Source organism: Meleagris gallopavo, chromosome 9 (genome assembly GCF_905368555.1).
Source record: "Meleagris gallopavo chromosome 9, MGAL_WU_HG_1.1, whole genome shotgun sequence".
Classification (NCBI taxonomy): Eukaryota; Metazoa; Chordata; class Aves; order Galliformes; family Phasianidae; genus Meleagris; species Meleagris gallopavo.
The window spans coordinates 12726693-12752258 of record NC_139412.1 but is presented as its reverse complement, the minus strand read 5'-3'; the positions used below and the strand labels follow the sequence as shown (position 1 = coordinate 12752258).

Here is a 25566-nt window from a genome sequence, read left to right as displayed (position 1 = left end):
CTCCTGTGTCTCTCAAACTTTCAGACTGAAAGAAGATATAACAAAATTGCTTCAATGTGTTAATAAGTGTATATAGTAAAAACCTGAGCATGGCTGAGTAGATGGGATTAATAGTGTATGTATGTTTATGCAGGAAATCACAACCTGAAGCATCATTGCTGGAGGTCCTGTCATGTAGCCAACTAACAGCACAAGGGCTGCATGTTTTTCACTTGTACTTCAGGAAAGCTGTCAAAGACAAGACTTGGCTTCCTGGGGTCTTTGGCAGATGGTGTTCCTGAAAGTGGAGTCCAGTGAGCACTACAGTTACAGACTTGAGAAAGTTGGTATTTTAAGAAGGCTTCCAGCAACGTTTGAGATTGGTTGTGCTTCAGTTGTTAACGATGCAACAAAAGTGATACACAATCTTGTTCTGAAATAATGTTTTCTATTGAAGCTTTCAGATTTTTTAAATGTTGTGTTTATTGTATTCTGTCCCTTTCAAAAGCATTTAATCTTATGGGCCAACTTTAAACAGTTGTGCGTTGTGTTGATGGTGGGGACATCTTGGCCTTGCATTTAAGGTGATATACTTTTCTCTTTCCATGTTAGCACATGGAATTAAAATAATGCTTGTTGTCTTCCCCTCCCCCCCAGAGAGCTTTTCTGCTCTTTAGGCAGAAAATAAAGCACGTGGAGGAAGGGTGAAGTGTGATCATTGAGTAGAAGACTCAATGTGCTTCCACAGACCTGTAGCAGATCTAGCATATAGTTCCAGAAAAAAAACTTATTTGGCTTGTAGAGCAGTTGAGGTAATAGTTAGCTATATGCATCTCTGACTGGTTAGCATAATGCATTGATTCAGATACCTTCTGTCTTCTCCAGGGTGAACGAGCCCAGCTCCCTCTGCCTTTCCCTGTAACAGATGCTCCTGTCCATGTCTCCATTTCTTACTATCCTTATCTCCTGACAAACAAAGAATGAGGTTTCATAGCAAATTATCTGCTCTACTTAAAAGCTCAGATCTTGACCATTCCTATAACATGAATTTAAACAGTGTTGTCTTGTTCTGGTTGAACTGTACTACTTAAAAATAGTAGTACTTTAACTGTACTACTGCAGAATGATCTGAAAAAACGTATACATACTTGATATTTCTAGGTCAGGAGCACATACACTTATTAAAATAATTGTCAATTGATAAGTATACATGTCTTTAGCCATGTTTTTTTTAAAGTAGGCTAATATCTACTAAAGAAAACTAATTACTGCCCTTATGACAGAAATCAGACAATGATAAGATTCAACTGTAGTCTCTGATTTCTTTTACTAACTGGCTCTGAATCTTTATTCTTTCAAGTATATTGGATCAGCAGTGCCTATTAGAGCCTTGGGGGAGGTGCTCCTGTGTTGAAGGTGAGCTTGACTGTAGGTATGCTGGATGTGCAGAATGTTTTTCTAGAGGTGCACACAATATCTATCCATATGTGGATTTTGGTGAGCTCTTGCAACTTGCATTTTGACAATTTGATGATAGGGTCATGTTTTGTCTTCTGGAGTAATTGTTGGGAGATTTGTTGCTTTATGTTGCCATTTCCTCACAGTGTGATTTCTAATGTGTCTTCGGTTATAAGCTGTGAATTCAAGACAAATTTATTTTTAAAAATACCTCTTGCATTTCCCAAGAACATAGAAATACTACTTTATCTTTTACTTCATAGTTCTAATGTAGACTGCCATAAAGCAGACTCAATCCCTTGAAAATAAACGTTTTGTCTTTCTATAATCACTCAATTGAAGTACTAATGCAGAAATAAGAATAGGTGGTGCTTTCACTTTAATATACCTATTGGGTGGCAACAGATTAAGATGGCTTATTGTGTTTATTAATGGAATTTGTTGCAGTCAGAATTACTGATTTATTTCTCTTAACACCTAGATAAAAGCAAGTGATGGTTTGGTCTTTTAGAACTGCAGCTTTGATTGTGAGATAGAATCTAGGAACAAAAGCTATTAAATCAGTTTTTGGCTAGTAATAAAATCAAATAAATGCAGGGTGCAGTTCTTGGCTAAAAAGCTAAGTTTTAAAGCAAATTCTAGACTTGTTTGTAGAATTTATCTGAGATATGTAGGCATGCATGTTCTGAAGAAACAAATAGCATTTCCAAACATTGCAGTTGCCTTTTAGAATGAAATCCGTGCTAAGGAGATGTTATACTTCAATTGACAAGGCTTTCACTTAAAGTTTCTTTCCTCATTTTGCACATTGTTAGGAACCTAGGTGAGCGGGTACCTTTTATATTTCTGTAGGAAGAAAACCTTAAATTTCAAGGCTGGTTATATTTTAAGAAGTGACTAATTGTCATCTGTTTTCCAATTCTGCCCCATGCTGGACTTGGTGTTGGTGACCCATTCTTCTCTTTTGGCCACCTGGAGAGATAGAAGTGCTCCAGGCACTGCAGGTTGGCAGCATTCTCATGGGAGTGCATCACTTCTTCCCCTCTGAGCAGCAGTCTGTCCTGGTCCTCTGTTCATATGGATTTTAACATCTGATGGGAATGTGGGGGCTGCTGGTAGAAGCAGGGAAAGTCATCTTGGTGTACCTAGATCTTATGTGATGTTGCCAGCAAGGAGTGATCACTGGGCTTCTTTACCTGAAGAACTGTTTAAAAAAAAAAAAAAAAAAAAAAAAAAAAACCACCATGTAAATTCTAGCAATGCTGAGCTTAAGTGAGGCTCCAGTCAGGAGGACAACTCACATGCTGCTCAACAAGGTCTACTTTGGTTATTGGGGTGCATTTGTCACACCTTGCTGTCCTGGAATCCCAGAATAGAATCAGAATGAGAATGACTTGGGTTCGGAAAAAAGCCCACCCAGCTGCTCTTCCCTGCTGTGCTGTGAAGAACGGGTGTGGAGCTGTAGGGGCTGGGCTGAGGCCGAGGCTCTGCGTGGCCACGGCCCCGCGTGCACTGTCACGACGTTCCTCCTGCGTGGGCACGTGGCTCCCAGGGCCGGGCGCACCGAGGCGCCATCGGTGGAGCCCCCTGCCGGTCAAACTCGTCAGTGCACTTTGTTTTGAAATGATGTCATGGGACTCGGTGCGTGACGTCAGCCCCTCCCCCCCCGCTGATGTAACCCTGCCCCAACCAATCGGAGCGGAGTAGGCCGGGGCCGTGACGTAAACGACCCTAGCAACAGCCCCCGTCGGAGCGGCCCAATTAGAAAATCGCTGGGGGCGGCAAGGAGCCAATGGGAGTCGGCGAAAGAGGAAGGCGGCAGGAGGCAGGTCTCCCTCATCCTCTCTCCGACAAGATGGCGGCGGCTCTGGCGATGGCGGCAATAACGGCTTTGTCTCCTTTCAGCGCCTGAGCGCGGTCCCGGCCCGACCCGGCCGCACCGAGCAGCGGCGGCGGAGACATGACCGCAGAGCCCATGAGGTACGGCCCGGAGCCCTCAACCGCCGGGGCGTCGGGCGGCGGCCCCTGCCGACCCCGCCGAGGGGAGGAGGCGGCCGGCGGCGCGCATCGCTCCCGCCGCGTGCGCGGCCGTTGCCGTCGGTCGACCTCGGCGGCGCCACCGCCCGGTTCGGCTCGGCCGGGGCGGGGCCGGGCCGGGACCCGAGGCGGCGGGGCCGGCGGAGGCCGGGCTGGGGGGGGGACGGCGGCGGGAGGCCGAGCGGGGAGCGCAGGGGGAGGGGACGGCGGCGGAGGCGGCAGGGCGCGGGCCGGCGGCAGGCGCTCGTCTCGTAGCCGCCGCGCGCGGCTCTCGTCGTCGGGCAGGGAGCGGGGCCGTGCCGCTCCGCCTCGCTCCGTCCCGCTCTGCCCCTCGCCTCCTAGGCAGCGCCCCGGCGCCGTGCCCTGCGGCTGTCAGCCCCCGCCCCACGTGTCCGCTCGTAGTACTCTGCCCGCTCGTTCCCGCGCCCTTCGCTGGCGCGTCCCGCTCTCGCTGAGGGGCGGCTCCCGCCGCGCCGGCGGGGATGAACCGTTCCCGTTCGGCTGTGTAAACTAAACAAGCTGCTAGAAACCGAGCCGGTGCCGCCAGGCGCCATGTTAAAGCCTTAATGCAGAGTTGGGCTTGGATGTTTTCAGTTCGTAGTTAGGCTGAAGGGTCTGATCAGCGCTGTCAGTCGCACGCAAATATTCCTCGTGCCTGAGGCAGCTCGTAAACAATAAAGCATTGTTTCTGAGCCCTCAAAAATGTTGCGTCTGACTTCAGCATCAAACGAGATGTTAAGAAAGAGGAGCGGCACGCCGTCATAGGTACCGAGCCTCCAAGTTTCTTCTGAGGTTGTATTTGTGTTTCTTCACTCCCGGTTTCAGACTTCCCCTGAGCGGTTCAGCGATTACCACTGAGTTTAACAGAAGTTAAAAGGCTGGCAAGTTTTTTGTTTTTTGCTCTTTTCTACGGCTTAAAATTTCAGAAGAAACAATGTATTTATGTGGATTCTAACACAAAAAAGTATAGTATTGTTGTTACTGATGTTGATCACGTGCTAGATGCAAGTCATAAGCACTACAAACATGTGCTGCATGACTTCCCAGCAGCTACCAATTTCTTCTGCGTGCTTCATGTTGTAAAACAGGGGTTGCCCATCTCTCACTCCTCTCCACGCCCTTACAGCACTGGGACAGTTTATACTAGTTTTTTGTTGGATTGATTATTTTATTTGTAGACTGAAATACAAATAGGGGGGATTTTCTTCTTTTGTCTTCAGTCCTTGAAAAGCAAGAGTGGAATTTGATTTCTGTATGGCATAAATATTTTGCTTCAATATTCTTATGTTGATATAGCCCAGGAATTAATGGGAAAAGGCTGTTTTACTATACGCTGCAGTGGAATTTAGATAATACAGAAGGTCATACCTTCACCTGCAGATGGAAAGGTAAATTGGATTACTTCAAGAGTTTCACTTGTATGCTTGAAGTTGAGGAAGTATGTTCAAGGTGGATTTGAATTTGTATGTAATCTCTGGGTTGAACGTCCATCTAGTAGGTAGGCCCTGTGACAAACAACTTGTACGTAGCTGCACACAGTGTTTTTTGGTGCTCCAAACTTTTATTCTGCTCATTAACTCAGTTCGCAGTCAGTGCAGGTGTTTCTGATGATCCTTGTCCCACACAGAGCTCATCTTGAGGGGTTTTTTAACGTATGGGAAAAGTCTGTGCTAGAAACCAAGCTTTATGTTGTTTGTTGCTGTGGTTTCAGGGTTATAAGCTGGTGAACACATTGATTGCAAGGGCTTTTCTCTTATTTTATCAGTTCAAGTTCTGCTAATACTGGAGAGAAGGGGAGGGAAGAGAAAAGCACTATGAATGCATTCTTCATATATTGATGCATTGGAACAGAGGCAGAGGTGCTCTCCCTCCACTTATTTGCACACACATGCAGACACATTTCTCTGCTCACACACACACAGCGTTCTTTGCTCTCATTTCCAGCAAGCTGTGCTGGCCTGCCAGCTGCTGCCTTTCTGTCATCGTGCACCATCTCCCTGCTTGTTTGTTTATCGAGATTTTTGGACAAAAGTTTCACATAAAACTTGCTTTATTTTTCTTTTTAAAATGGAGGAATCTTTGTTGTAATGACCGGGTCTGTTCCTACCGGTCGTTTCACACATTGAAGTGAATAAGCACAATAGAAAAAGAAAACAAATTTTGAGTCTTGGGCCATCCAGGAGGCGGTGTTCCAACATTACCTATTGTTTTAAGCTGGTAAAATAATTTCCAGGTTAACTTTTTATGCTTCAGTCCTCCCAATGTGCAATATGGGTTCTGTATTCTCGAATCACTTGAATTTCTTTGTTCTGTGTGAGCTATATTTCAGAATTGTATGAGGCATGCTATTTAATGCTGCAGTAATCTAACAGGAAATAAGTCCACAGTAATTGTCCATATTATCTGAAGGCCCAGTGCAAGTTAGCAGGCTGTCACACAGCCATGTCAAATGGGTGTAAGCAGATTCTTTGCTTTTCTTGAGGAAGTAGTCAAAACTTTAGGCTGGCTATCACCTTCTGTGCCAGATGTGCCCTTGAGCCACCGTGTTCACACAGAAGTGAAATTCCTCCCAGAGTCTTGCTGCAGTGACTGCTGCTTCTGTTTCTGTATAGTACTGTCTCTTATGGTTTTGTGTACTTTGTGTTGTGATTTCTGTAGGGCTTAAGTAGAGGTGCCTTCTTCTGTGAGATAATATAGTGTGAGAAAGGAATGGCCCTGACCTTATTGAAACTTGAAATTCCCATTTTCATCACAGATTCTGTGTGCACTCGCAACACCTTAATGAAGGGAGTAAAGGTTGATGCTTTTTACTTGTATATAACTCACCAAAAGAAAATACCTGAACAGAAGATCATACTAACACGCTATGTTCACTGTGAGAACAAATGGCTGTGACAAATGATGTTTTTAGATGGGATCTTTTATAAGCAGGGAGGCCTAGGGATACTGCTGACCCTCATGAAATCCCATTTTGTATCTCTGGAGTCTGTGCCTGCAGGTGATTTGGAAATATGAATTGGTTCACAGGTAGGTCAGTGTTGCAAGTTCTGGTGGTGAGTCAGGAGGGAAAAGACAAAATTGTCAAAATTCACTGACAGTTATAATGGGAGACTTAATATTGACTTAAAAAGATAGTGAGTAGGTAAGGTTCTATAATTTACTAAAGGACAGTACTAAGCTGTCAGAATTTTTTGTGACATCTAGCCACAAAGAGTTTTCATGCAAGACAGATAAAGGATTGATTGGTGTGAATTTTTAGTATTGTTATTGTTTAAGAAAAGGAGCGTAATCATGAAACAAAAACTAAATTCATTTCACAGGTTGTTGCCCAGAGTCAGCTTCAGTGCCATTCAGGAAAGGCAGTTTATTTATCTGCAAGCTGCATAGCTGTAGAATTTTCTGTCTTAATACATGTCTTAGAATTAGAGACGAAAAGCCATTGTGTGGAGCCTTTCTTTCCCTTCAAGCAAAGCACACTTCAGCTTTTGTGACAGTAGTTTGTCTTGTGGGTTACGTATATGCTAGTTTCAGCTTCCTTTCCTGAATTAATGTATTAAATAAAATACACAGTGTGCCATCATTTTGTCTCAGGTGAAAATACTGTATTTAGGTTTTCACATGGTTGACTTCTGTTTTTAAGTTTACAGGCTATTTTACCATTGAAATTACAGACTTCCATATAGCATTCAAGCCTACTAAAAATGAAGTTGTAAAAACAAACCAAGAACAAAACAAAGAAGACCCTTCAATTTCCAGCAAGGCATGGTTGCTCTCAGCCAAATCCTGTTACAGTTGTTTGGATGCCATCTCTAGAAAAAGAAATTGTGTAATCTTCTTTGAATGTAATAAAGAGTCTCTTAGTGATTTCGTACCTTTCCCCCTGTGTGTGTCTGAAGAGAACTAAGTCTGTTTACTTGTGTGAACCTCTTGTGCTGTGCTTATACTCCAAAGTTACTTAATCCTTATAATCAAATGTCTTGAACTCTATTAGGTATTACTTGATTGAGCCCTGAGGACCAAGGACAATCCTAACCAACGTGAAAAGAGTGAGTCTGTGTTAATGAAGCCTTAAGCATAGTGTCTGCAAGTTCAGCATAGTGCTAGAGGTCTGCCTCTTTTCAGTCAGAGCTTCAGTATTCAGGCTCTTTCTGGCTGTATCCAATAAGTTCAGTGTAATATGATGCCATCTGAGCACAGGAAAATTGTTTTACTGTGAGAATGGCCAAGCACTGGAGCAGGTTGAGCAGAGGCTGTGCAGGCTCCAGCAGTGAAGGTGGTTGGGCCCCACTGGCCGTGTTTCTGGCAGCTGCTGTAGCTGATCCTGCTTGTGCAGGAGATCTCACTAGGGGATCTCCAGAGCTGGAAGGGATCTCCCAGCCTCAGTGCTTCCCTGGTTCTTAGTGTCACTTACCTGACCAACTGTAATTTTGCTGTTGCAAGTTCAGGTATCGTATTGCTACTACTGAAGTTTATAAACCTCCCCAACTGAGATGGTGATTAATACCCACTGTCACCTGTGCTTGCAGAAAGATTTGTGCAAAGGAGCAGTGAGTTAGATTAGAGAGCAGGTCTAGATTCAGCAGAAGAAATGGCATCTTGTAATCTGGATTGGTTTCTGTGCTTAGGTTAAAACAATTGCTTATACAGTGAGTGTGGCATAAGTGTAATTATGGTCTCCTTTTATTTTCTGGTTATATATTTTCTCTGAGAGAGGCAGACTTCTGATTAGAGAATGAATTCTTTCCTAGATTTTGTTATCCTTTGCTCTCTGACAAGTCTTGAGCCATTTTGTTCATGTGTGTTCAACCACAATATATCCTGATATCAGGCTTAGTCTTACGCTTTTCCTTACAATCATGAAAAACGTCTATGAGGGTTTGCAGGTGACAGAATACTGGCCTGATTATATCAAGACTTTGGCAATGTGAAGGCAAATTACATGCTGGTGGGGAAGGAAGGTTACCTTCTAACTGTTCTGGATCTGTATATTGAATTAAATGACATCAGCTTTGGCTTTATTTACAGTAAAACAGTTATTTTTTAAAGATGTTCTTGTTAGTGATGTATTAGATATAGGAAGGCTTTCAGAAGTCATGTTCTTGTCTCCGTCAGGGCTTTGGATGCACCTCTGCTAGCATTTAAAATAAGTTCACTTTTGAAGAGTCCATCTGTTTGATAACACAGGGGCCTTGGAGTGCACAAACAGGTTTCTTCTGGGTAGAACTGAGCCAAAGATGTGCTGCAGCAGTCCTGGTGTGCTCCAGCTGTTAATGCCTGAGCAGTCTGCAGGGCTGGGCTGTGACTGAGTTACAGCAGTGCATGCAGTGTGGGTAGTGGGTCAGCAGCTCTTGTCTTGTCCTCTGATGGAGGCTTGGTCTTTTTCTCTATTTTCCTCTTCCCCTTGTCTTAATTAAAATATTCAGTCTTTTGCTGTGGGTTGTTATGTTTGTCCATCACATAGGGGTACTGTTTGAAACAGAAGATGTTTGTCTACAGTCTGGTGGTTTTAAAGATCATCTGGTTTTTATTTTCTTTATTTTTTAAAGTATTCTTTAGTTTTCTCTGCTTAATAGTTGCTACTCTGCAGTGTTTCTTTGGAAATGCCGAGGTGAAAAATAATTTAAGTTGAAGCAACTGTAAAGATGGTTTAAAAACAAATTTGTCTAAAATCTTTAAGGCAGTTGAGAACTTAAAACCAAAACATTTCGCAAAAGTGTGTTTGTAACCAAACTGGTGGAGCTGGATAAAAAGCTGGAAAGCGCTCCTGTATTGCTGGCTTGCAGAGCCATTTGTAACCCAGCTGTGTCTGAAAGGTGGTGGGATCCTGTACGTTTTGTTTTCCTGTATGTTTTAATTTGTTTTTTAAAAATAGCTCTAAAACATTCTCCCAGATTTTGACAATAGATGGAGCATTCTCTACCTACATTTTCAAGCTGTCTGAGGGGAGAATAAATAGAAATAGAAGGTGATAACAAGTTTTTTCCAGCGCAGTTTCACAGTGTAATCCAACATGACTTGGGTTTGCTGCCGAAATGAGCAATCCTGCTCTTCCCTATGCCCTGGCCATGGATTTTCAGCACCTCTTCTGCCATGAGACACAGCGATCCCATGAATGTGTAGCAAATTGGATGCAAATAGAAACTGTTCTTCAGCATTTTATTTTGTCTGAGGTGGTTTGACTCATTATGCACAGAGTGAGCATTAGCTAATGCAGTTGATGGGTTAAGCACAGGGGGACAGTAATTAGCAGCCAGAGTGAATTCAGTGTGTTGTGTGGAGCCAGGTGAGGACACAACACTTCACCTCTCCCCTGCACTCCCTCCTCGTTCTTCTGTGTTGTGTTCATTTGTCATAGCAGCTAACATAATACAGGCTATCTTTACTGGGATAAATGGTATCCCAGGCCGTTGCTGGTTAAGGTTGCAGAGCTCGCTCTGAATTTAGGTGAGAAATTGTGTTCTTGGGTGATAGTTTCTCAAGGTCACAAATCAAGTTCATGGCCAAACCAATAATAGTAGGACATGTCTTCTTTCATTCCTGTTCTAATTATGCTAAACTGAGTTGAAATAGTTCTAGACTGGTGGTGAAGCCGTTTCCTTTGTATGTGTATAGCCTGAAATGGTTAGGAAACAGCATAGAGATGGTTGATTCGTGGCAGAGTGAGGCTGCTTTGTTTATTACTTCTAAGATGTTTTTAAGTTTTAGACTCCTGTGCATTTTTAATGCACCTTTTAAATGTTGTGATCTATTTATTGTGTCAGTTTGTGACAATATGTTAGAAAGAATAAGGATTTTGCTGTAAAAGGTTTTATACAAAAGCAGGCAAATCATTGCTGTAATTTCTTTGGGTTGAGGTGCAGTAGCCCTTAGTTAAGTTTAATCTGTTACTCCTTAATACAGGCTGATGTTACAAAATGCTGAATAATCCAGAGGAAAAGCAAGTTGAGGAGGCATTTTAGTATTAGTTTGTACATTCTTTTAGTGTGTCAGCATGAACATTTTGGTTCTGGAGATGATGCTTCTAGGCTAGTTAGGATAAGAGGCAGTAGTTGGTAGCTAATCATGTTGTAAGCTGTTAGTCACAAAGACACGTGTAATGTTCTGAATGTTTTATACAGAGAGCAAGGATATTATAACTTGTTTCAGTAACAGCATTTTAGAAAATAAGAATTCATTACTAAATAATAGTTAGGTTGAAAGTCAGGAGTTAATATTTACTGATGTGTTCAGAAAACAGTGGAGATGGTGACAGCAAGGGGATTGAGCTTCTGATTAATACTCAAAGGACATTACAAGCTGTAGAACAGGGCAAGAGAACATTATTTCCTGTTGATGTCAAAAGACAATTTTGAAAATAATGGGAAGATGGGGGGTGAAAAAAAGTGAAAAGAAGAGATGTCTATAGCCTTTAACTGGGTTAACTTATGGAGAGGATAATGTAGTTGAGCAGTTTGAGAAAACATATCTAGCAGCAGATAAGGACTGATGACTCAGACTTATCAGCTGGCAGATTTCTGGGAGTTGATCGCGTCTGGGAGGGAAGCAGCAACCGACAGCTGAGAGTGGCAGCTTGTGATAACAGGGTCTGAGGACATGACTGCCCTTGGTCTTACTCAGGGTACCTCCAGCCAGGAAAAGGCACCTGTCCAGGAAATTGTGGATACTATAGGTGGAAAAAATGAGCGTGAGATACGTGACATAACATGCAAGGGAATCGAATGTGTACGAATCATGAAGGAGTATGTCTTTATAGCAGAAGCATGGGGCAAAACTCTTGCCTTTTTACTGTAATGATTGAGGAAACAAGACTGGTGATTCTTGATGTCTAAAACTGCCTGGTGAAAATTCCCAACATAATACTCATGAAATGATCTGATTGTGCTTGGTTGTATTTGACAAAATAAATGCAGAATGCGTTATATACATACATATGTACGTATATGTATGTAGTTGATTTAATATGAACTTTGGATAAGCATCTCACATGTTCACCTAGCTAAAACCAGCTTAAAATGTTTATTGTCTTTGTTAAGTCTGTTGGCTCTTGCTAAGAGTCTTCAGTGCTTTTTTGTACGTGTATCAAAAAGGTTACTTTGTTGTTTTGTTTTTTGTTTGTTTTTAGTGTAAGTTTTAATAAAATTGTATGGTTTTTATTTGCTTTGTAGTATTAAGTGTTCAGGTCATGAGTAACTTTCCCCTGTAGATGTGTGTTAATTGAGATTCAACATCACTTCTTTCAGGCATGCTAGATTAGCATGAGACCTACAGTAACTTTGTTTCACTTCTATTTTGACAGTGAAAGCAAGTTGAATACATTGGTGCAGAAACTCCATGACTTCTTGGCTCACTCATCAGAGGAATCTGAGGACACAAACTCACCTCCAGCACTATCTAAAACCAAAAGCCTAGGTAAAGTGGCATTTTATGTTTTAAGTTTAAACATATATATGATTCTGAAGTCACATATCTTTGTGTTGTGATTTCATTGTATCGCGCTTCACCAGGGCAATTATGCAAAATCCCAGTGTGATTTAATTAAGTGGTTCTATTTTGATAAATACATATAGCCTTTGACACAAGATTTCTTTCAGTTAAAATAATGCTTTTAAATGTGAATAAAGCTAATTCTGCTGGTAATTTACCTTCTCTGAAACATGAGATGGCAAACGTGTGCATTTGCCTGTGATGGGAGTTCCTTTTTCATCTTTCCTGAATGTGTAAGGGTGTAAGGGCAGTATCTTGTTTCTTCTGCTGCAGTAAAGTTTTTGTGGTCCTTGTGGTTGGGGTAGAAGGTGTCGAGATTGTGCTTTCATAATTATCTGAAAAAGATGCCTGTATTTATTTGGAAACGTTCAGAAGCAAAATAACTGAAAAAACATGCTGGACTAAATCAAATATGGCATTAGAAATTTTTACTTACAAGTTAAAAATAAGTAATACATTTTAAACAGTGTGATTGCAATAATAAGAAGCAGAAATTTTTCATAGCAGTACCATATACAATTTGTTTCCAAATTTGACTGGGTACAGGTACGCAACTTTCCAGGCACTGCTGTTTCATGAGCTAAAAATTGTACTGAAATGATAGAGTGCAGGAGAATGGGAGTGTGTTGGCTGTGGTACGGAGTTTATTTTTAAACTGTTGTTGTAAGTAATAAACCCGTGTGTTTGCTGGTGTGCAGTTTTTCTTTTGATGTTTATCTTGAGAATGTACTGCCGTGTGGTCCCGTCTGCCTTGTGTCAGCATCTGACTGAACTGTTAACAAAGGAGAAAGTAGCACACAAATAATTTCTTAAACAGAATAAGAAATCGAACTGCTGTAGATGCATTTAAGGTGAGATTTTGTTACATAGCATACTTTTTTTTTTTTTTCCCCTCCCCTTTATCCTGTGTAGATATCAAATAGAATTTGGCTGCTTGTCTCAGAATTGAAATGTACTGTGAAACAGAGGTACACAGAGGTTTTGGAGCTGTTGTAGCGGGTCCAGAAGAGGGTCACAAAGATGCTTAGAGGTCTGGAGCGCTTCCCTTATGAAGACAGGCTGAGGGAGCTGGGCTTGTTCAACCTGGAGAAAAGAAGGCTGCAGGGAGACCTCATTGCAGCCTGCCAGTATTTAAAAGGGGATTAAAAAGAGGAGGGGAATCAACTTTTTACTTGAGTAGATAGTGAGTAGCACAAGAGGGAACGGTTTTAAGCTTAAGGAGGGAAGGTTTAGATTGGATGTCAAGGGGAAGTTCTTTACAATGAGAGTGGTGAGGTGCTGGAACAGCTGCCCAGAGAGGCTGTGGATGCTCCGTCCCTGGAGGTGTTCAAGGCCAGGTTGATTGGGGCCCTGGGCAGCCTGGTCTGGTACCAGATCTGGAGGTTGGTGGCCCTGCCTGTGGCAGGGGGGTTGGACCTTACTGATCCTTGGAGTCCCTTCCAATCCAAGCCATTCTATGATGCTGTAATTCTACACTGACTAATTAATAGAAGATATGCTTCATTATTGCTTTAGAAATTTTTTTTTCCAAAGAAAGAACATGTTAAAGTTGAAACATGAAGGATTAAACACTTAAATATTAGGAAATGCCAGAATTAACTGTGCAAGCTTACTTCTGGCTTTTTGTGCATAATGATGATGTCTCTGGGAAATACCCTATTCATGCTTTTTTTTTTCTCCACTGACGGCTCTTTCAGTGTATAAATGATTGACATGATTGGGGCCAAATCAGGTTTACATATTAATGGATCTAATTTTTTTCCAGAATTTGGAGGATAAATTAATTATTAGGTGTTGTAAGGGAAGAGATGATGATGAAGGTGATTGTGTGGCTCAAAGGATTTGGGACATGTCCATGACAGGCACACAGATAAATTGAAATGTGTAACTGCTGCTTGTGCAGTACTTGGTCATGTGGAGTTCAGTGTACTGTGACGCTTATGTGGTAGCAGCGATAAGTAAAGTGAACTTGCACTGATAACCTTAATTCTGGCTTTTCTTAAATTTTGAGTATTTGATTTTACAGCCTTATGTTGTTTCTTTATCCTCTGCATTCGTATCGGATGTCTCTCTCCTCTACATTGCGTGGGTGCCAGCAGGAGGATCATTGAGAGCGTAGGAGAGACTGACTTCCTGCTCTTGTATCAAGTGACCAGCCTCTGCCCGGGAGCAGCAGTCACAGGGGAAATTCTGCGCTCTCATAGCCGTGGAGTGGATGGAGCATGTGCAGTTTGGTCAGCACTAGGAGCTGTGAGGGGGTTCGGCATGCTTGGTCATTCTGTGGGGATGGCGCATGTACAGTCCAGTCACATACAGGAGCTGTGAGATGGAGGAGCATGTTCATTCAGTTGCTTTTGGGAATAGCACGTGTGCAGTCTGAAGGCAGAATCTGCACAGCCTTATCTACCAGAATCAAATCAATCCATACTGAGCCTGTACAGACTGTGGCATTTTTCAGAGATTTAGTGCTTAATCAAAAATGAGGCACAAATAGAAGGTAGACCGAGTCCCACCCCCAAAGGAAATGGAACTCTTCTGCCACATTTCAGGCTCACTCCTTGGTGTGGTGGAGTGCCTATGATATTCCAGAGAGGAAATTTCCCTTTTTTAAAGGGGACAAAAGCTTGGCATGCAGAAATGGCTGGATTATTTTTGCTAAAACTTATCCATACAATTCAGTTTTAAGTCAAATACCCAGCATGAAATTTTCTAGTAATTTTTTTTTTTTTGTTTAAAGGTAAAATAAAATTGTTTAGCTTTTTCCCCAAGTGTAGTATGTCAGGAAATAGTAAGTTACAATGCTAACAGTCTAAATTACAGTAGGAAATGATTATATTTATTCTGTTTTTCTCTTTTCTGTTTTACTGTCACTTGCATGTTTCTCAGTAGTATATCTGTTACAGTACTACTATTTTTATACCTTTCGAGCAACTTCGTGCAAATATCATTAAATCACTGAACTAAAACATTCCCTTCCATCACCTGGACTGGTGGATGAAGCAGGTAGTCAGAAGATAACTGTCTTTAGCTTTTATATTCCACGGCTACTTGGATCAAGAAATGAGAATTCTCTGTCCAGATGTTTGTGCATAGCTCTATAATCCCAGATTTAACATTGTGTTTTTAATGTTAAAATGTGTAAGAGAAATCCTTAACTTCTTACAGATTAAAAAAAGCACTTTGTTATCACTGCATACACAGTTGTGTTCTCATGTCTTGAAATTCACTTAATGATAGGCTCTCTTTCAGCCTATCCTACAAAACTGAAAGTTATTTCAAAATGATTTCTGTAAAATTTAAACCATGAAGTCAGTTTTATTTCACTGTTGTACAAAAGTTGATCTGTGAAAGTCACACAGCCCTCTTTATTAATGCTGATGAAGCATAAAAAATGCTATGAGATAGCATGTGAAGAACTGCTAATATTTCTTCAGGGTAAGTGGATTCTTTCCCTTTCTTTCCATAGGTAAAAGTAGGGAACCTGAAAGAAGTCCAATCTCAATGGAGAACAACAGAGAAGAGGTAGGAATAAAAATGCTTTTGACTAGTCCAGAGTGGCTAATGTGTAGGAAATATTGCCATTAGCAATAAGTACTTCAAGAATATTGACAGAGCCATATGCAGAAAATATCCTGTCTGCTGAATAGAAACTTCAACTGTAAAATATACATTTAAAAATATTTAAAATTTGGAATGAAACTGTGATATGGGCATGCAAACTAGCTTATTTTTCCCTCATCTCCTTTAAATTATTGAAATACTCAAGTTTACTTGTTAGTCTGATGTACAATTCCTGTGTAAAATGTTTCTTAACGCACTTTAGAGAGTTAGGTTTCGCTCACTTCAAGTATGCAGTTGCATTTTTGCTAAGAAAGGCAGTGTTAATTTATTCAGATTGAGTATATTCTGAAGCAAGTTTTTCTTTTTAAATAAATTCAATTAATGTTCTTTTATTCTTAACTCTGCTGTTTGATGTGTTTATCAACAGGCTTTTTTTTTTGTTTTTTTTTTTGCTTAAAATAGTTGATCTCTTTTATTTTACACTTGGACTGTGTTACTCAGATAACAGTAGATACTTAAATTATAGAGCTGGGTAAGCTACTGCCTCACTTAAGTGCTCTGAGGAATCCCAGTAACTTGTATTAAAGTTTAGAGTTTGGTGACATGTATTTAAAAGTCAGTTTTTAAAAGGATCAGGAGTCGGTGGAGTCTTACTGCCTGTGTGAAACTCATGGATTTAGTTGAACTGAACTGACTTTGACAGCTGAAATGGTGTCCCTTTTTGTTAAAGCTTTTGCTTTTTTTTTAATTATTTGTAAGAGATGGTGACTTCTGAGATGCATTGTTGGTGCTCATGTGAATGGAACAAGAAGATACTTTTGTTGACAGGTGACTTGATCACAAGTGTGATGACTTTTTTTTTTTCTTATTTTTTAGGGTGGTAGTTCTTCAGAAAGAGTCACTTTCTTAGGATCGTCACGCTCAAAAAGGTTGGTGTGGAAAACAAAAAGAAAGAAATTACTTTTCATCATCTGAATGTATGGAAGTCTCTGTGCCGTGCCAGATGCTGGTAGTATGCACCATTTGAGGTCACTAAGTTAGCAGAGTTGTAGTAAGACAAAGGCATTGCACCGTATTTAAAATGCAAATGATTTTTCATGGTCAGAGGTTGAGATCATAAAGCTTAATTTTTATTTACAACAATACAGTGGGATTATTTTTATGACTATTCAAGACAAATGCTTAAACAATTATTACTTTTCCTCTTGCTCTTTCAACACATGGGATTCTTTCAGTAATGTAGGTTGGAGCGTACAGAAAAAAGTTTTATGTACCTTGTTGGTGGAGAACCGAAGTGTGCTAAAAGTTGTTCTGTGCAGAAACTGCCTTTGATTAAAAAAAAAAAAATAAAATCTGGAGTTAACTGTTTACCAATTTGGAACTATGGAAGAAAAATTGTATGTGACCTAAATAGCATCAAGCCTGTTCTAGTAAAATTCCTGCTCATTCTGCTGATGTCCTTTGTGCTTTTTTTAAATTTCTTTTTTTTTTTTTTCTTTTCAAATTTATTTATTATCCTAGTATACTGTGTAGATAGGTGAGCTCTTCTAAGGGCTGGCCTTGAACAGCTTCCTTCTTAGTGTTCTTCACAAAGTGTTCTGTGTCTCTTTTCAGTCTTACAGTTAACCAAGTTTGTTCATTGTATTGTGCTTGTTGGAATTAAATGACATTCTTCATTCTCTGTTATCTGTTTGGCTTGATTCTATATTTGCAAGTTTGGTTTTGTGTTTGACTTCAATTTCTCCCTTCTGAATTCATTCTCCTGCCGGCCTTTTTTATTTAGAGCATTTCAGTAGTCCTGTTTTTTTACTTCCTGTCTATCATTAAAGGTATGGTCTCTCATGCACTTACTGCACTGTGTCTGATACTGAGAAAAACAGCGTCCTGCATTGACTTCAGTAGTTTATGTATTACCTTCAGACCACAGAAAATTACGCTCTATAGATTAATATATTTTCTCCTGCCATGACATAGCGTATTCATTTGTGTTAAGGGGTTCAGTTCTGAATTATTTTTATGTGAGATCTTGGCTACTGGTTTTCATATTAAACAGTCAGCTTTTTAATTTCTTTCTGCACTTCCTGTATTTCCTTGCAAGTGTCTTTTCAGCTGAGCTGTCATTTGCTAATATCTGTGTGTTCTCTTTGGGCTGCCTGTTAAAACTGGAACAATGTTTAAGATTTCTGAGCATTCATCCAATTGGGTTTTATTCTGACTTTTTTTTTACTTCAAATAAAAGTGTGACTTCCTGCATACCTTTTTAAAAACACACAAAACCTTGATCTGACCTCCCAGAAACCCCCAAACCATATAGTAGGCATGGGAAAAAAACAGTAATCCTTTATTCATTTATCTACTTAATTCACCTAAGAGGGTAGAGTTCCATGTCCTAATACCAGGTAAATTGCCTTGCAGCTTATTTATTATAATAACTCAGAACATTCTGCTTTGTGTTTTAAATTGATTAAAGTGCAGGTTTCCCCAATTGGCATGGTGTTCTGCTTGCAAAGTACCAGGCTTACCTGTACCACAATATGTAATATTTGTCACAGTATGGATTTTTTTCTGTCTGTGCAGGAAACCTACAGTTGTAACAAAGTATGTTGGATCAGATGAGGAACAAATCTTAGATGAGACTGTAAATGAAGATAATTCAAATGAAAACTCAGAAAATGATGTTGATATGAAAAGCTTGCCTAAAGGTAGTTCACATCCTTCTTTGTTTCTGAATTCAACGAATAGAAAAGATTATGATGCAGCATAAGTAATTAACTAGAATGCACATGTATTAGTAAAATACCTCTCCTAGATCCTGTTGACTTTATATATAAATATATAGAAACGTTCGTGTGTGTCCCCTTCCCCTTGCAAACACTTGTAAGAGGAAATCCTGTTTCCAAGCACTTTTAAGTTTGAACCCATTGTACTTAAAGATGTCATATACCAGGATGTGCTGATGGCTCAATTTCAAATGCTTATGGACCTTTGAGTAAAACCATCATGTAACAGAGAAAATATTTCTATTCTTAGAAATCTCAAACTCTGTAATTTGCAAATCATGTTTGTTTTAATTTATTTTATTCTTCTGCCTCTGGAGTTTATTGAGAAATAGATCAACAAAAGTGAGACTAAATATGGGGGCGAAGTCATTGTTCTTAAGGCACCCTTTAAAACAGTAATTATTATAAACCTACATTCTACCCTCTTTAACTGTAGTGGGATTTTGACTAATCTCATCTGTTTCTTACCTCTGAAAGTTAAAGAAAACCTTGGAGAGACTGCTGCTATTTACTCCATGAGAAGCAGTCCTTGAAGTACTTTTTTTCAGAATGTTAAATTATTTCCAGTGTCTTTGTAACAAAATTGTTGAACCTGAGTTCAAAGTAGGAAAGATGGTTTTTTTAATTCGTATAATTTTAGTTAGTATTGCACTTTGTTAATATAAAAGTAGATTTCTCTGGATTTTACTAAAGAAAATAAGATTCTCTTGCTTTCTCATTTATTTCATACTGAAATAAGATGAGGGAAACTGGATAGAAGGGGAAATAGAGAGAGAGAGAGAAGAAGAATTACTTTAAGGCTTATGATAGATTTAAGTGACCGAACTGAAGTCCTTTAGTTGCAGCATTGTGCTGGAGATGCTTTCCCAGCAGTGTGATAATTCTCTTCTGCACATATCACATCAGGGTAGACAGAGCAGTATTTACTTCTCATGGCCTTTTCAGTCTTTGATTTTTGTTCCACAGCTGCAAAATGGACACAGCTTGAAGTGTGTGGTGTTTTATTTATTTATTTATTATTTCCTTTTTTGTGCTGTGAACACCTGTACATTCAGAACTTTTGAGTATTAGTCAACAAACTGCACTTTTTTTTTTCAAGATAATGTTGACATTTATTTAAAAAGGACTTTTGCACTTAATTTGGATGTGTAATGGTTTCCAATTTCTAAATGAAATTATTCTAGGTACAGTGGTTGTACAGCCTGAGCCAGTGCTGAATGAAGACAAAGATGATTTTAAAGGGCCTGAATTTAGAAGCAGAAATACCGTTAAAATGAAACCTGAAGTCCCCAAAAAGCGTGGAGGTAAATACAATTTAAAACATTTATTGAAGTGGGTTTAAATTGCTGCTTTTGACCACATTTGGTACATCTAAAAATTGTTCATATTTCTAATAAATTATCCTCAAAATACCTCCACTCTTCTGACTTTTTGTTCAGTAAAGGATAATAGCTGGCTGATATTAGCCTCCATTGCTGCCCCTGCAATGCAGCAGTGAAAGCTAAGATTAGTTCTCATTAAACATCTTATTTTCAGTAGCTATAAGATGCATCATTAGGTATTCCATATGGACCCTTCTTGCTTTGTATTCAGAACAGTTGCTTACTTGGAAGCAGATGTTACAAGTATTCCTTTTTTTAAGGAATTACATTGGAATGCCACTGGTAGGGGAGCACTCACTCTCCAAGAAAATGATCATGTTTGAGCAGGGACGTATATAGACATAACTACCTGTCGGTGATCTAACAAGAAAGCTCAAACCTCTGATGGAATTCAGAGGCTTTTACAGATTTTTTTAAAAAACTTGTGGGAAATTCCCAACTAGTAGTGCCCTTTTAAGGATTATCTTTGAACAACTGCTTTTCCAACTTGGTTTTGTATAGCCTCTGCTAAAACTGAGATGTTATGTAGGTAGTAATTAGTAGAAATTCCTCTCTCTCATGTATTTCCAAAAGTTAGATGGGCTCTTTTACGTGCAATTAGTTTCTTCCTGTTGTGTCATTTGAGAGACCTGCTCTCTTTTTAATGTGTTACAATTTCATAAGTGTTATTTCTCTATCTGAGGATGAAGAAAAGTAAAACACAGCTATGAGGAAATGTGCTTATGCATGTGTAGGGGCTTGTGCTTATGTTCAGTTGCATTTTGAGCATTGACCTTATCTCTAAATTATTGATCTTTGAAAATTAGTTCAGTTATATAAATAGAAAACATCCTATCTAGAGTAGAGAGTTATTTTTTACAGCTGTGTTGACAGCAGTTTTACAAGAGATGCAAGTAAAATCTTCTGGGCTAGAATATTAAATGGGACCATTTTGCTTGAGCTTTGTGGTCTGTGTGTGCATCCTCAGGACAGTTCATTTGACCTGCACTCCCAGCTTTTATTTTTCCATACGTAGAGAATTTGAGGGCATTCCATTGTGTATCTGGACTAGCTGGTTGTGCTAGTGCCTTGCAGGAGGTAATGGTTTTGGAAAGAATATCAGATTTTGCTTAGACAATGCCTTTCCTGAGGTCAAGCTTACCTCCCTACTGGTAGATCTTTGACTGTTAAGCTCCCGTCTACTTTCAAGAAATTAGGGTAGGTACTGCCTGCAACTGTGTTGTCCCCGTTTCCAGAACAGGAAAGGTAGCCAGGAAAAGGGTCCTGTTTGCAGTCTGCCTCAAGAGCAGCTGGATTTGGAGTGTATCCGAAGAGTTTTGATTTGTGACACTCACAGAAAAAGTAGCACAGATAAATTTATTCTACAGTTGCTACATGCAAGTTACATGAAGTGACCTCTACCTTTCACTCACTGCTAGAATGGGATGTTTGGCCTGTGCTCATACAAGATTAAGCATTACTGATTTAAGCAGGTAAGCGTGCAGTCCCAGTTACTTGATATCCAGAATTCTATGCACAGTACACGTAGATAAATAATAAAATATATTTTTTAAAAAGCCAGCACATCTTTTTCTTTGCAGATTGCGTCTTTCGTATTTTCATTAGGACTTACAGGTGTAATTTTGTAAGAAATACTAGTAGTAGTGGAACTGTCCTGCCTTTCTAACATCCAAATGGCCCTATCCAGTACTATAAGGCATTGTGCCAGTCCTTATTTTCAGGTTTCCTGTCCACAGAATGGTTATGATTGTATCTTTATTAACAAACTCATAGTTAGGGGTGTTTTTAAAATATTTTCTCAGTACTAGTGAGTTAGTTGTTTCTTAAGTTCTTCAGACCTTCATCATTTGTAGTAGTGATGTGATTTACAAAGATTGACCTCATGAATAGATTCTTTTTTCTAGTACCAACTTGCAGATTTTAGGAAGGAGGCAGTAGTATTTCCCCTCAAAGTTGTAGAGAAGTTGGAAATGGCTTGAGAATTGACAACAGACAGCTTGTTCCCTCTCAGTTTCTTGTATCCATTTAAGGACTGCCATATTTTATAAAGTCTGAGTAGTCTTCTGTGCTGCTTGGTATAAAATAAGGTCGTATTCTTTTCTGAGTAGAACAATATGTTGTATGTAAGTATTTGAGGTTTGCCAGCAGCATTTGGAACAGAGGCACTTCAGCTTTTGAGGTCGTAAGGGGTGCTTTGCAGATCTACAAGCTCTGCAGTACATGCATGACTGCATTTGAAAACAACAAAACTCTGAATTCATAATTTCAGACCTGGTATTTTCACTGCACTGTAACAGTGTATTTGCTTGTACTGGACTTCAGTCGATTTGAAATTGTATTTCAGTAGCAACTAGCTAGTAGCTTGTGTTGTCTTCGCCTATTTTCACTCAGTTCCTTAATATTGTGGCATTGGTACTTGGTTTTAATTCAGGGGTAGTTGTTTTTCAGTATACGGTCTTTACTGAGGCTACAACCATTAAGTTAACTATTTGAGATAATTTTCTTGTATTACTTACTGTATGTGACTGCACAGAGCATTTGATCCCAAAATAAGTTCTTGGTAGCATATAGATTTAGTGTATGAACTGTCTGAAATGTTTTTCCTTTTCCTTGAAAGCATCACTCCTGTTGAAAAGTGTCTCAGTAGTACTAGTTAATTGGTTTGAAAGATTGGCAGGTAGCAAGTCTTCCAGTCCTGAATTCACTACCTTTGGAAATGAATTGGGGGATAAGCATTAAGAGATGCTTTCTTAACTAAATGTAGATACAGCACCAGATTAGTACACAAACTTTGGAGGAGTCAGCAACGTGGTGAGAACATATGTATCATAGGAAAGCTGTAGCTTAAAAGCAAAAAATCAAAAAGGGAACAAAAAGTAAAGAAGTATATTTCAGACAGTATTTATAAGCATTTCATTTATATAATGGTTTTCCATAGTTCTTGTTGAGAAACTGAAACTATATGTAAAGAATCAGCATGATAAAGACATTAATTAAAATGTTACTTTAGGAACTAAGATTTAAAGAGGAAAGAAGTGCAGAATATCAGGGTTCATTTGAAAGCTTTTTAATGGTGACTTGCATATTTAAGTGTATTCTCAGTAGTTGACCAGCTAATCTCTATTAAATCTCCCAAATGAAAAAAAAATATTTTGGTGCCAAGTATTAGGAGTACAAAATCTAGAGGAAAATTATTTCCATCTTTAAATGGTGAGTGATACAGAAAGATCTCTCTAATGGTAGGTGTTAACCTAACAGAAAAAATTCTATAAGAAAATGAAATAGGTATATATACAGATTTTGTTTTAAGAAGACATCAAAATGAAAAAAAATAACGTGTGGTTTATAATCCTCTCTATAGAGGAAGGACTGCATGGAATTGTAAGCTGTACAGCTTGTGGGCAACAGGTGAACCATTTTCAAAAGGATTCAATCTATAGACATCCTACATTGAAAGTTCTTATTTGTAAGGTATGTGGTAAACAGTTCTACAGTTTGTGTTGTTTGTTTTTGTTTGAAATGTCATGATTAGTGGATTTGGGTGGGATTTTTGTGGGATTAGTTCCTGTTTTTTAGTTTATCAATCTTTAGCTTAGAAACTTTCCAGTCATTAATTGCTACATCTAAGGAAACCAGAAGTAGAAAATGAAAAAGTAAATACAGCTTAGAAATTAATATTCCTGTTTTTTGTGTAGTCCAGTTGAACTTATTGTGTAATACATTTTTTACAGGTTTAAGTCTGTACTTTCAGTGAATTCTCAATGTTAAACAGTCTATCTAAAATTTGTGACTACCTGTAATGTTATTGTAAGAATAGGTTCAATTCTGGATCTCCTCATAAAGCACTATATGTAGAACAGTGTTAGAGTAAGATGTGGAAAGATAGCTTTAATCCATCTCAGTTTCAGTTTTGAACAGATCCTGGACTGATAATCTATGGCAACCTCTGTAGTAATGATCTAGTCCATAGTCCTAAACCAGCATCTGGTTCTGCAGTTACACAGTTTATTATGACTTCAGTTAAGTTGTAAAATGCAAGTAATGGAAGAGACAAGGAACAGGGGAGGAAGGAAATTTCTACCTCTTGTTGTGGAAAACTCTAAATTTTCAAGGAAAAGAGTAGAGATACGATCTCTGTCTTTGGAGATTCTGTATTTATAGTCTCAGACACACAGAGATACTGATTTGAGTTACAGTGCACATTTAGCATTCCCTTTTGTTTCCTTCTTTATGCTTCTTCTGTGCATCCTAGTTAATGTTACATATTGAGCTGACATACTGTACCAGACACGTCCATGTAGTCTAGTGTTCTGGCTCATTTCTTCTGCTCATTCTGTCTTGTTTCTTTCTATAAAACTTAGAAATTTCTTAGAAAAATTAGCATACTGAATGACTATTTTCAGTCTCCATTAGAGTCCTAACTCTTGTTCCAAGATTTGAAAATTGTATTTCTTAATCTATAATGGTACATATTCATGTGATACGTACAAGTATCCAGTTCATTTTTGAAATTTGTTTAAGGTGTTGGGTTCCATAACAGCTCTTGACTGTTAAGCTTGCAAGTTAATTGTATGACATATTGTTTCCCACCATTTTTGTATATCTTTTCTTTAATGAATATGACTATATGTTTGTTTGAGAGAGTAATGGAAGTTCTTACCCACGTGTTCTGTGTCTTCCATGTCTTCTTTCTTGCTGTTCTGATAAACAGCTCTATACTTTCCAGTCGTTCTTCAGAAACTCTGTTCTCTTGACTCTAAATATTCTGTCAAGATTCAAAACATCAGCTTTTATTGTGGGCTCTATTTTTTGTTTTTTTTTTTGTATTTGATTGAATGGATGTTTAACATTCCATCTAAAGAGACATAATCACTTTAAGTTAAGAGATGTCAGCAACTGAACTTCTGATGGATTCTCAGTTCACTGGTTCATAGGATCTAAGGGCAAAAGTTAGCTGATAGCTTGTATTAATCCATGTGCAAAGCTTCAAGTTTAGGAGAGTTTTCTTTACTGATGACTGGAAAAAAACATTAAAATTTAGTTCAGCAGATGAAGCCAGTGCTTCTGCTAGGTGTGCATATTACTTTCCTACAGTTACCAGCTTTTCAATGAAAATACTTAGTCTGCTCCTGAAAATCGAATACTTGGATGTTAACATCAGGACGAATGCTGAAGATATTTCTATTAAAAATGTTATGGTATCAGTAGCAAACATAAAGAACAGGAAGCTGAAAACTATGTAGGATTGTGCTGGGGAAATATAATTTTCTTTCTTATTGTGGTATTGATATTTGTAGAAAATTTTCTAGATTGAAGGCTTTCAGTTGATGTTCTAGAATCTGCGAATATGCGGCCATCAAAAAGAATATTACTTAATTTTCAAAAACCTTAAGCCATCTAAATAAGAAATAACGATTTAAAACCTGTTTTATCTAAGAAAAATGTTTTTTAGGTTCATAATGAGCATTAAAAGATTAGAATACTGAGTACCTTTTAATGCTTCTAGTACATGTTGAAATTATATGAGTTACTGAGATCCATTTGAGACGTAGTAAAACATTGCTTGTTCTATCTCTTTATTTACAGACATGCTACAGGTATTACATGAGCGATGACATTAGTCGTGATTCAGATGGAATGGATGAACAGTGTAGGTAGGTGTATTGAAACTTAAAAGACACCCACAGGTCTTCTGTTTTTTCTTTCTTGCATTGATGAAATTGACCACTACAAACCACTACAAAAGAGCTCAATCAGTAATCGTTTTTTATGAAGGATTGCTCAGTCAGTGGGTTTTTTGGAGGTATTTTATTGTTATTTTAAATAATTAACTGGAAAACATTTTGTAAAGAAATCTTGTAGTAAACACTTGGAAGACATCAAGT

At 38.9% G+C, this 25566-nt stretch overlaps 1 protein-coding gene across 3 annotated transcripts in view; it reads left to right on the top strand.

Annotated features, from left to right (window-relative positions):
- The first annotated feature begins 3226 nt into the window (after positions 1 to 3226).
- The window catches only part of ATRX (ATRX chromatin remodeler), a 76015-nt gene continuing 53675 nt past the window's right edge, over positions 3227 to 25566 (top strand). The window contains exons 1-8 of one of the 3 annotated variants that reach the window (XM_085230961.1): positions 3227 to 3417; positions 11771 to 11883; positions 15425 to 15480; positions 16396 to 16448; positions 18097 to 18221; positions 19484 to 19603; positions 23043 to 23152; positions 25268 to 25335. In XM_085230961.1, coding sequence (XP_085087087.1) covers positions 3398 to 3417; positions 11771 to 11883; positions 15425 to 15480; positions 16396 to 16448; positions 18097 to 18221; positions 19484 to 19603; positions 23043 to 23152; positions 25268 to 25335 — 665 coding nt within the window. In that variant the 5' untranslated portion in view covers positions 3227 to 3397. Of the gene's footprint in view, positions 3418 to 11770; positions 11884 to 15424; positions 15481 to 16395; positions 16449 to 18096; positions 18222 to 19483; positions 19604 to 23042; positions 23153 to 25267; positions 25336 to 25566 lie in introns of those variants that run through there. The other 2 variants (XM_085230962.1, XM_085230964.1) reach the window with 2 other exon arrangements.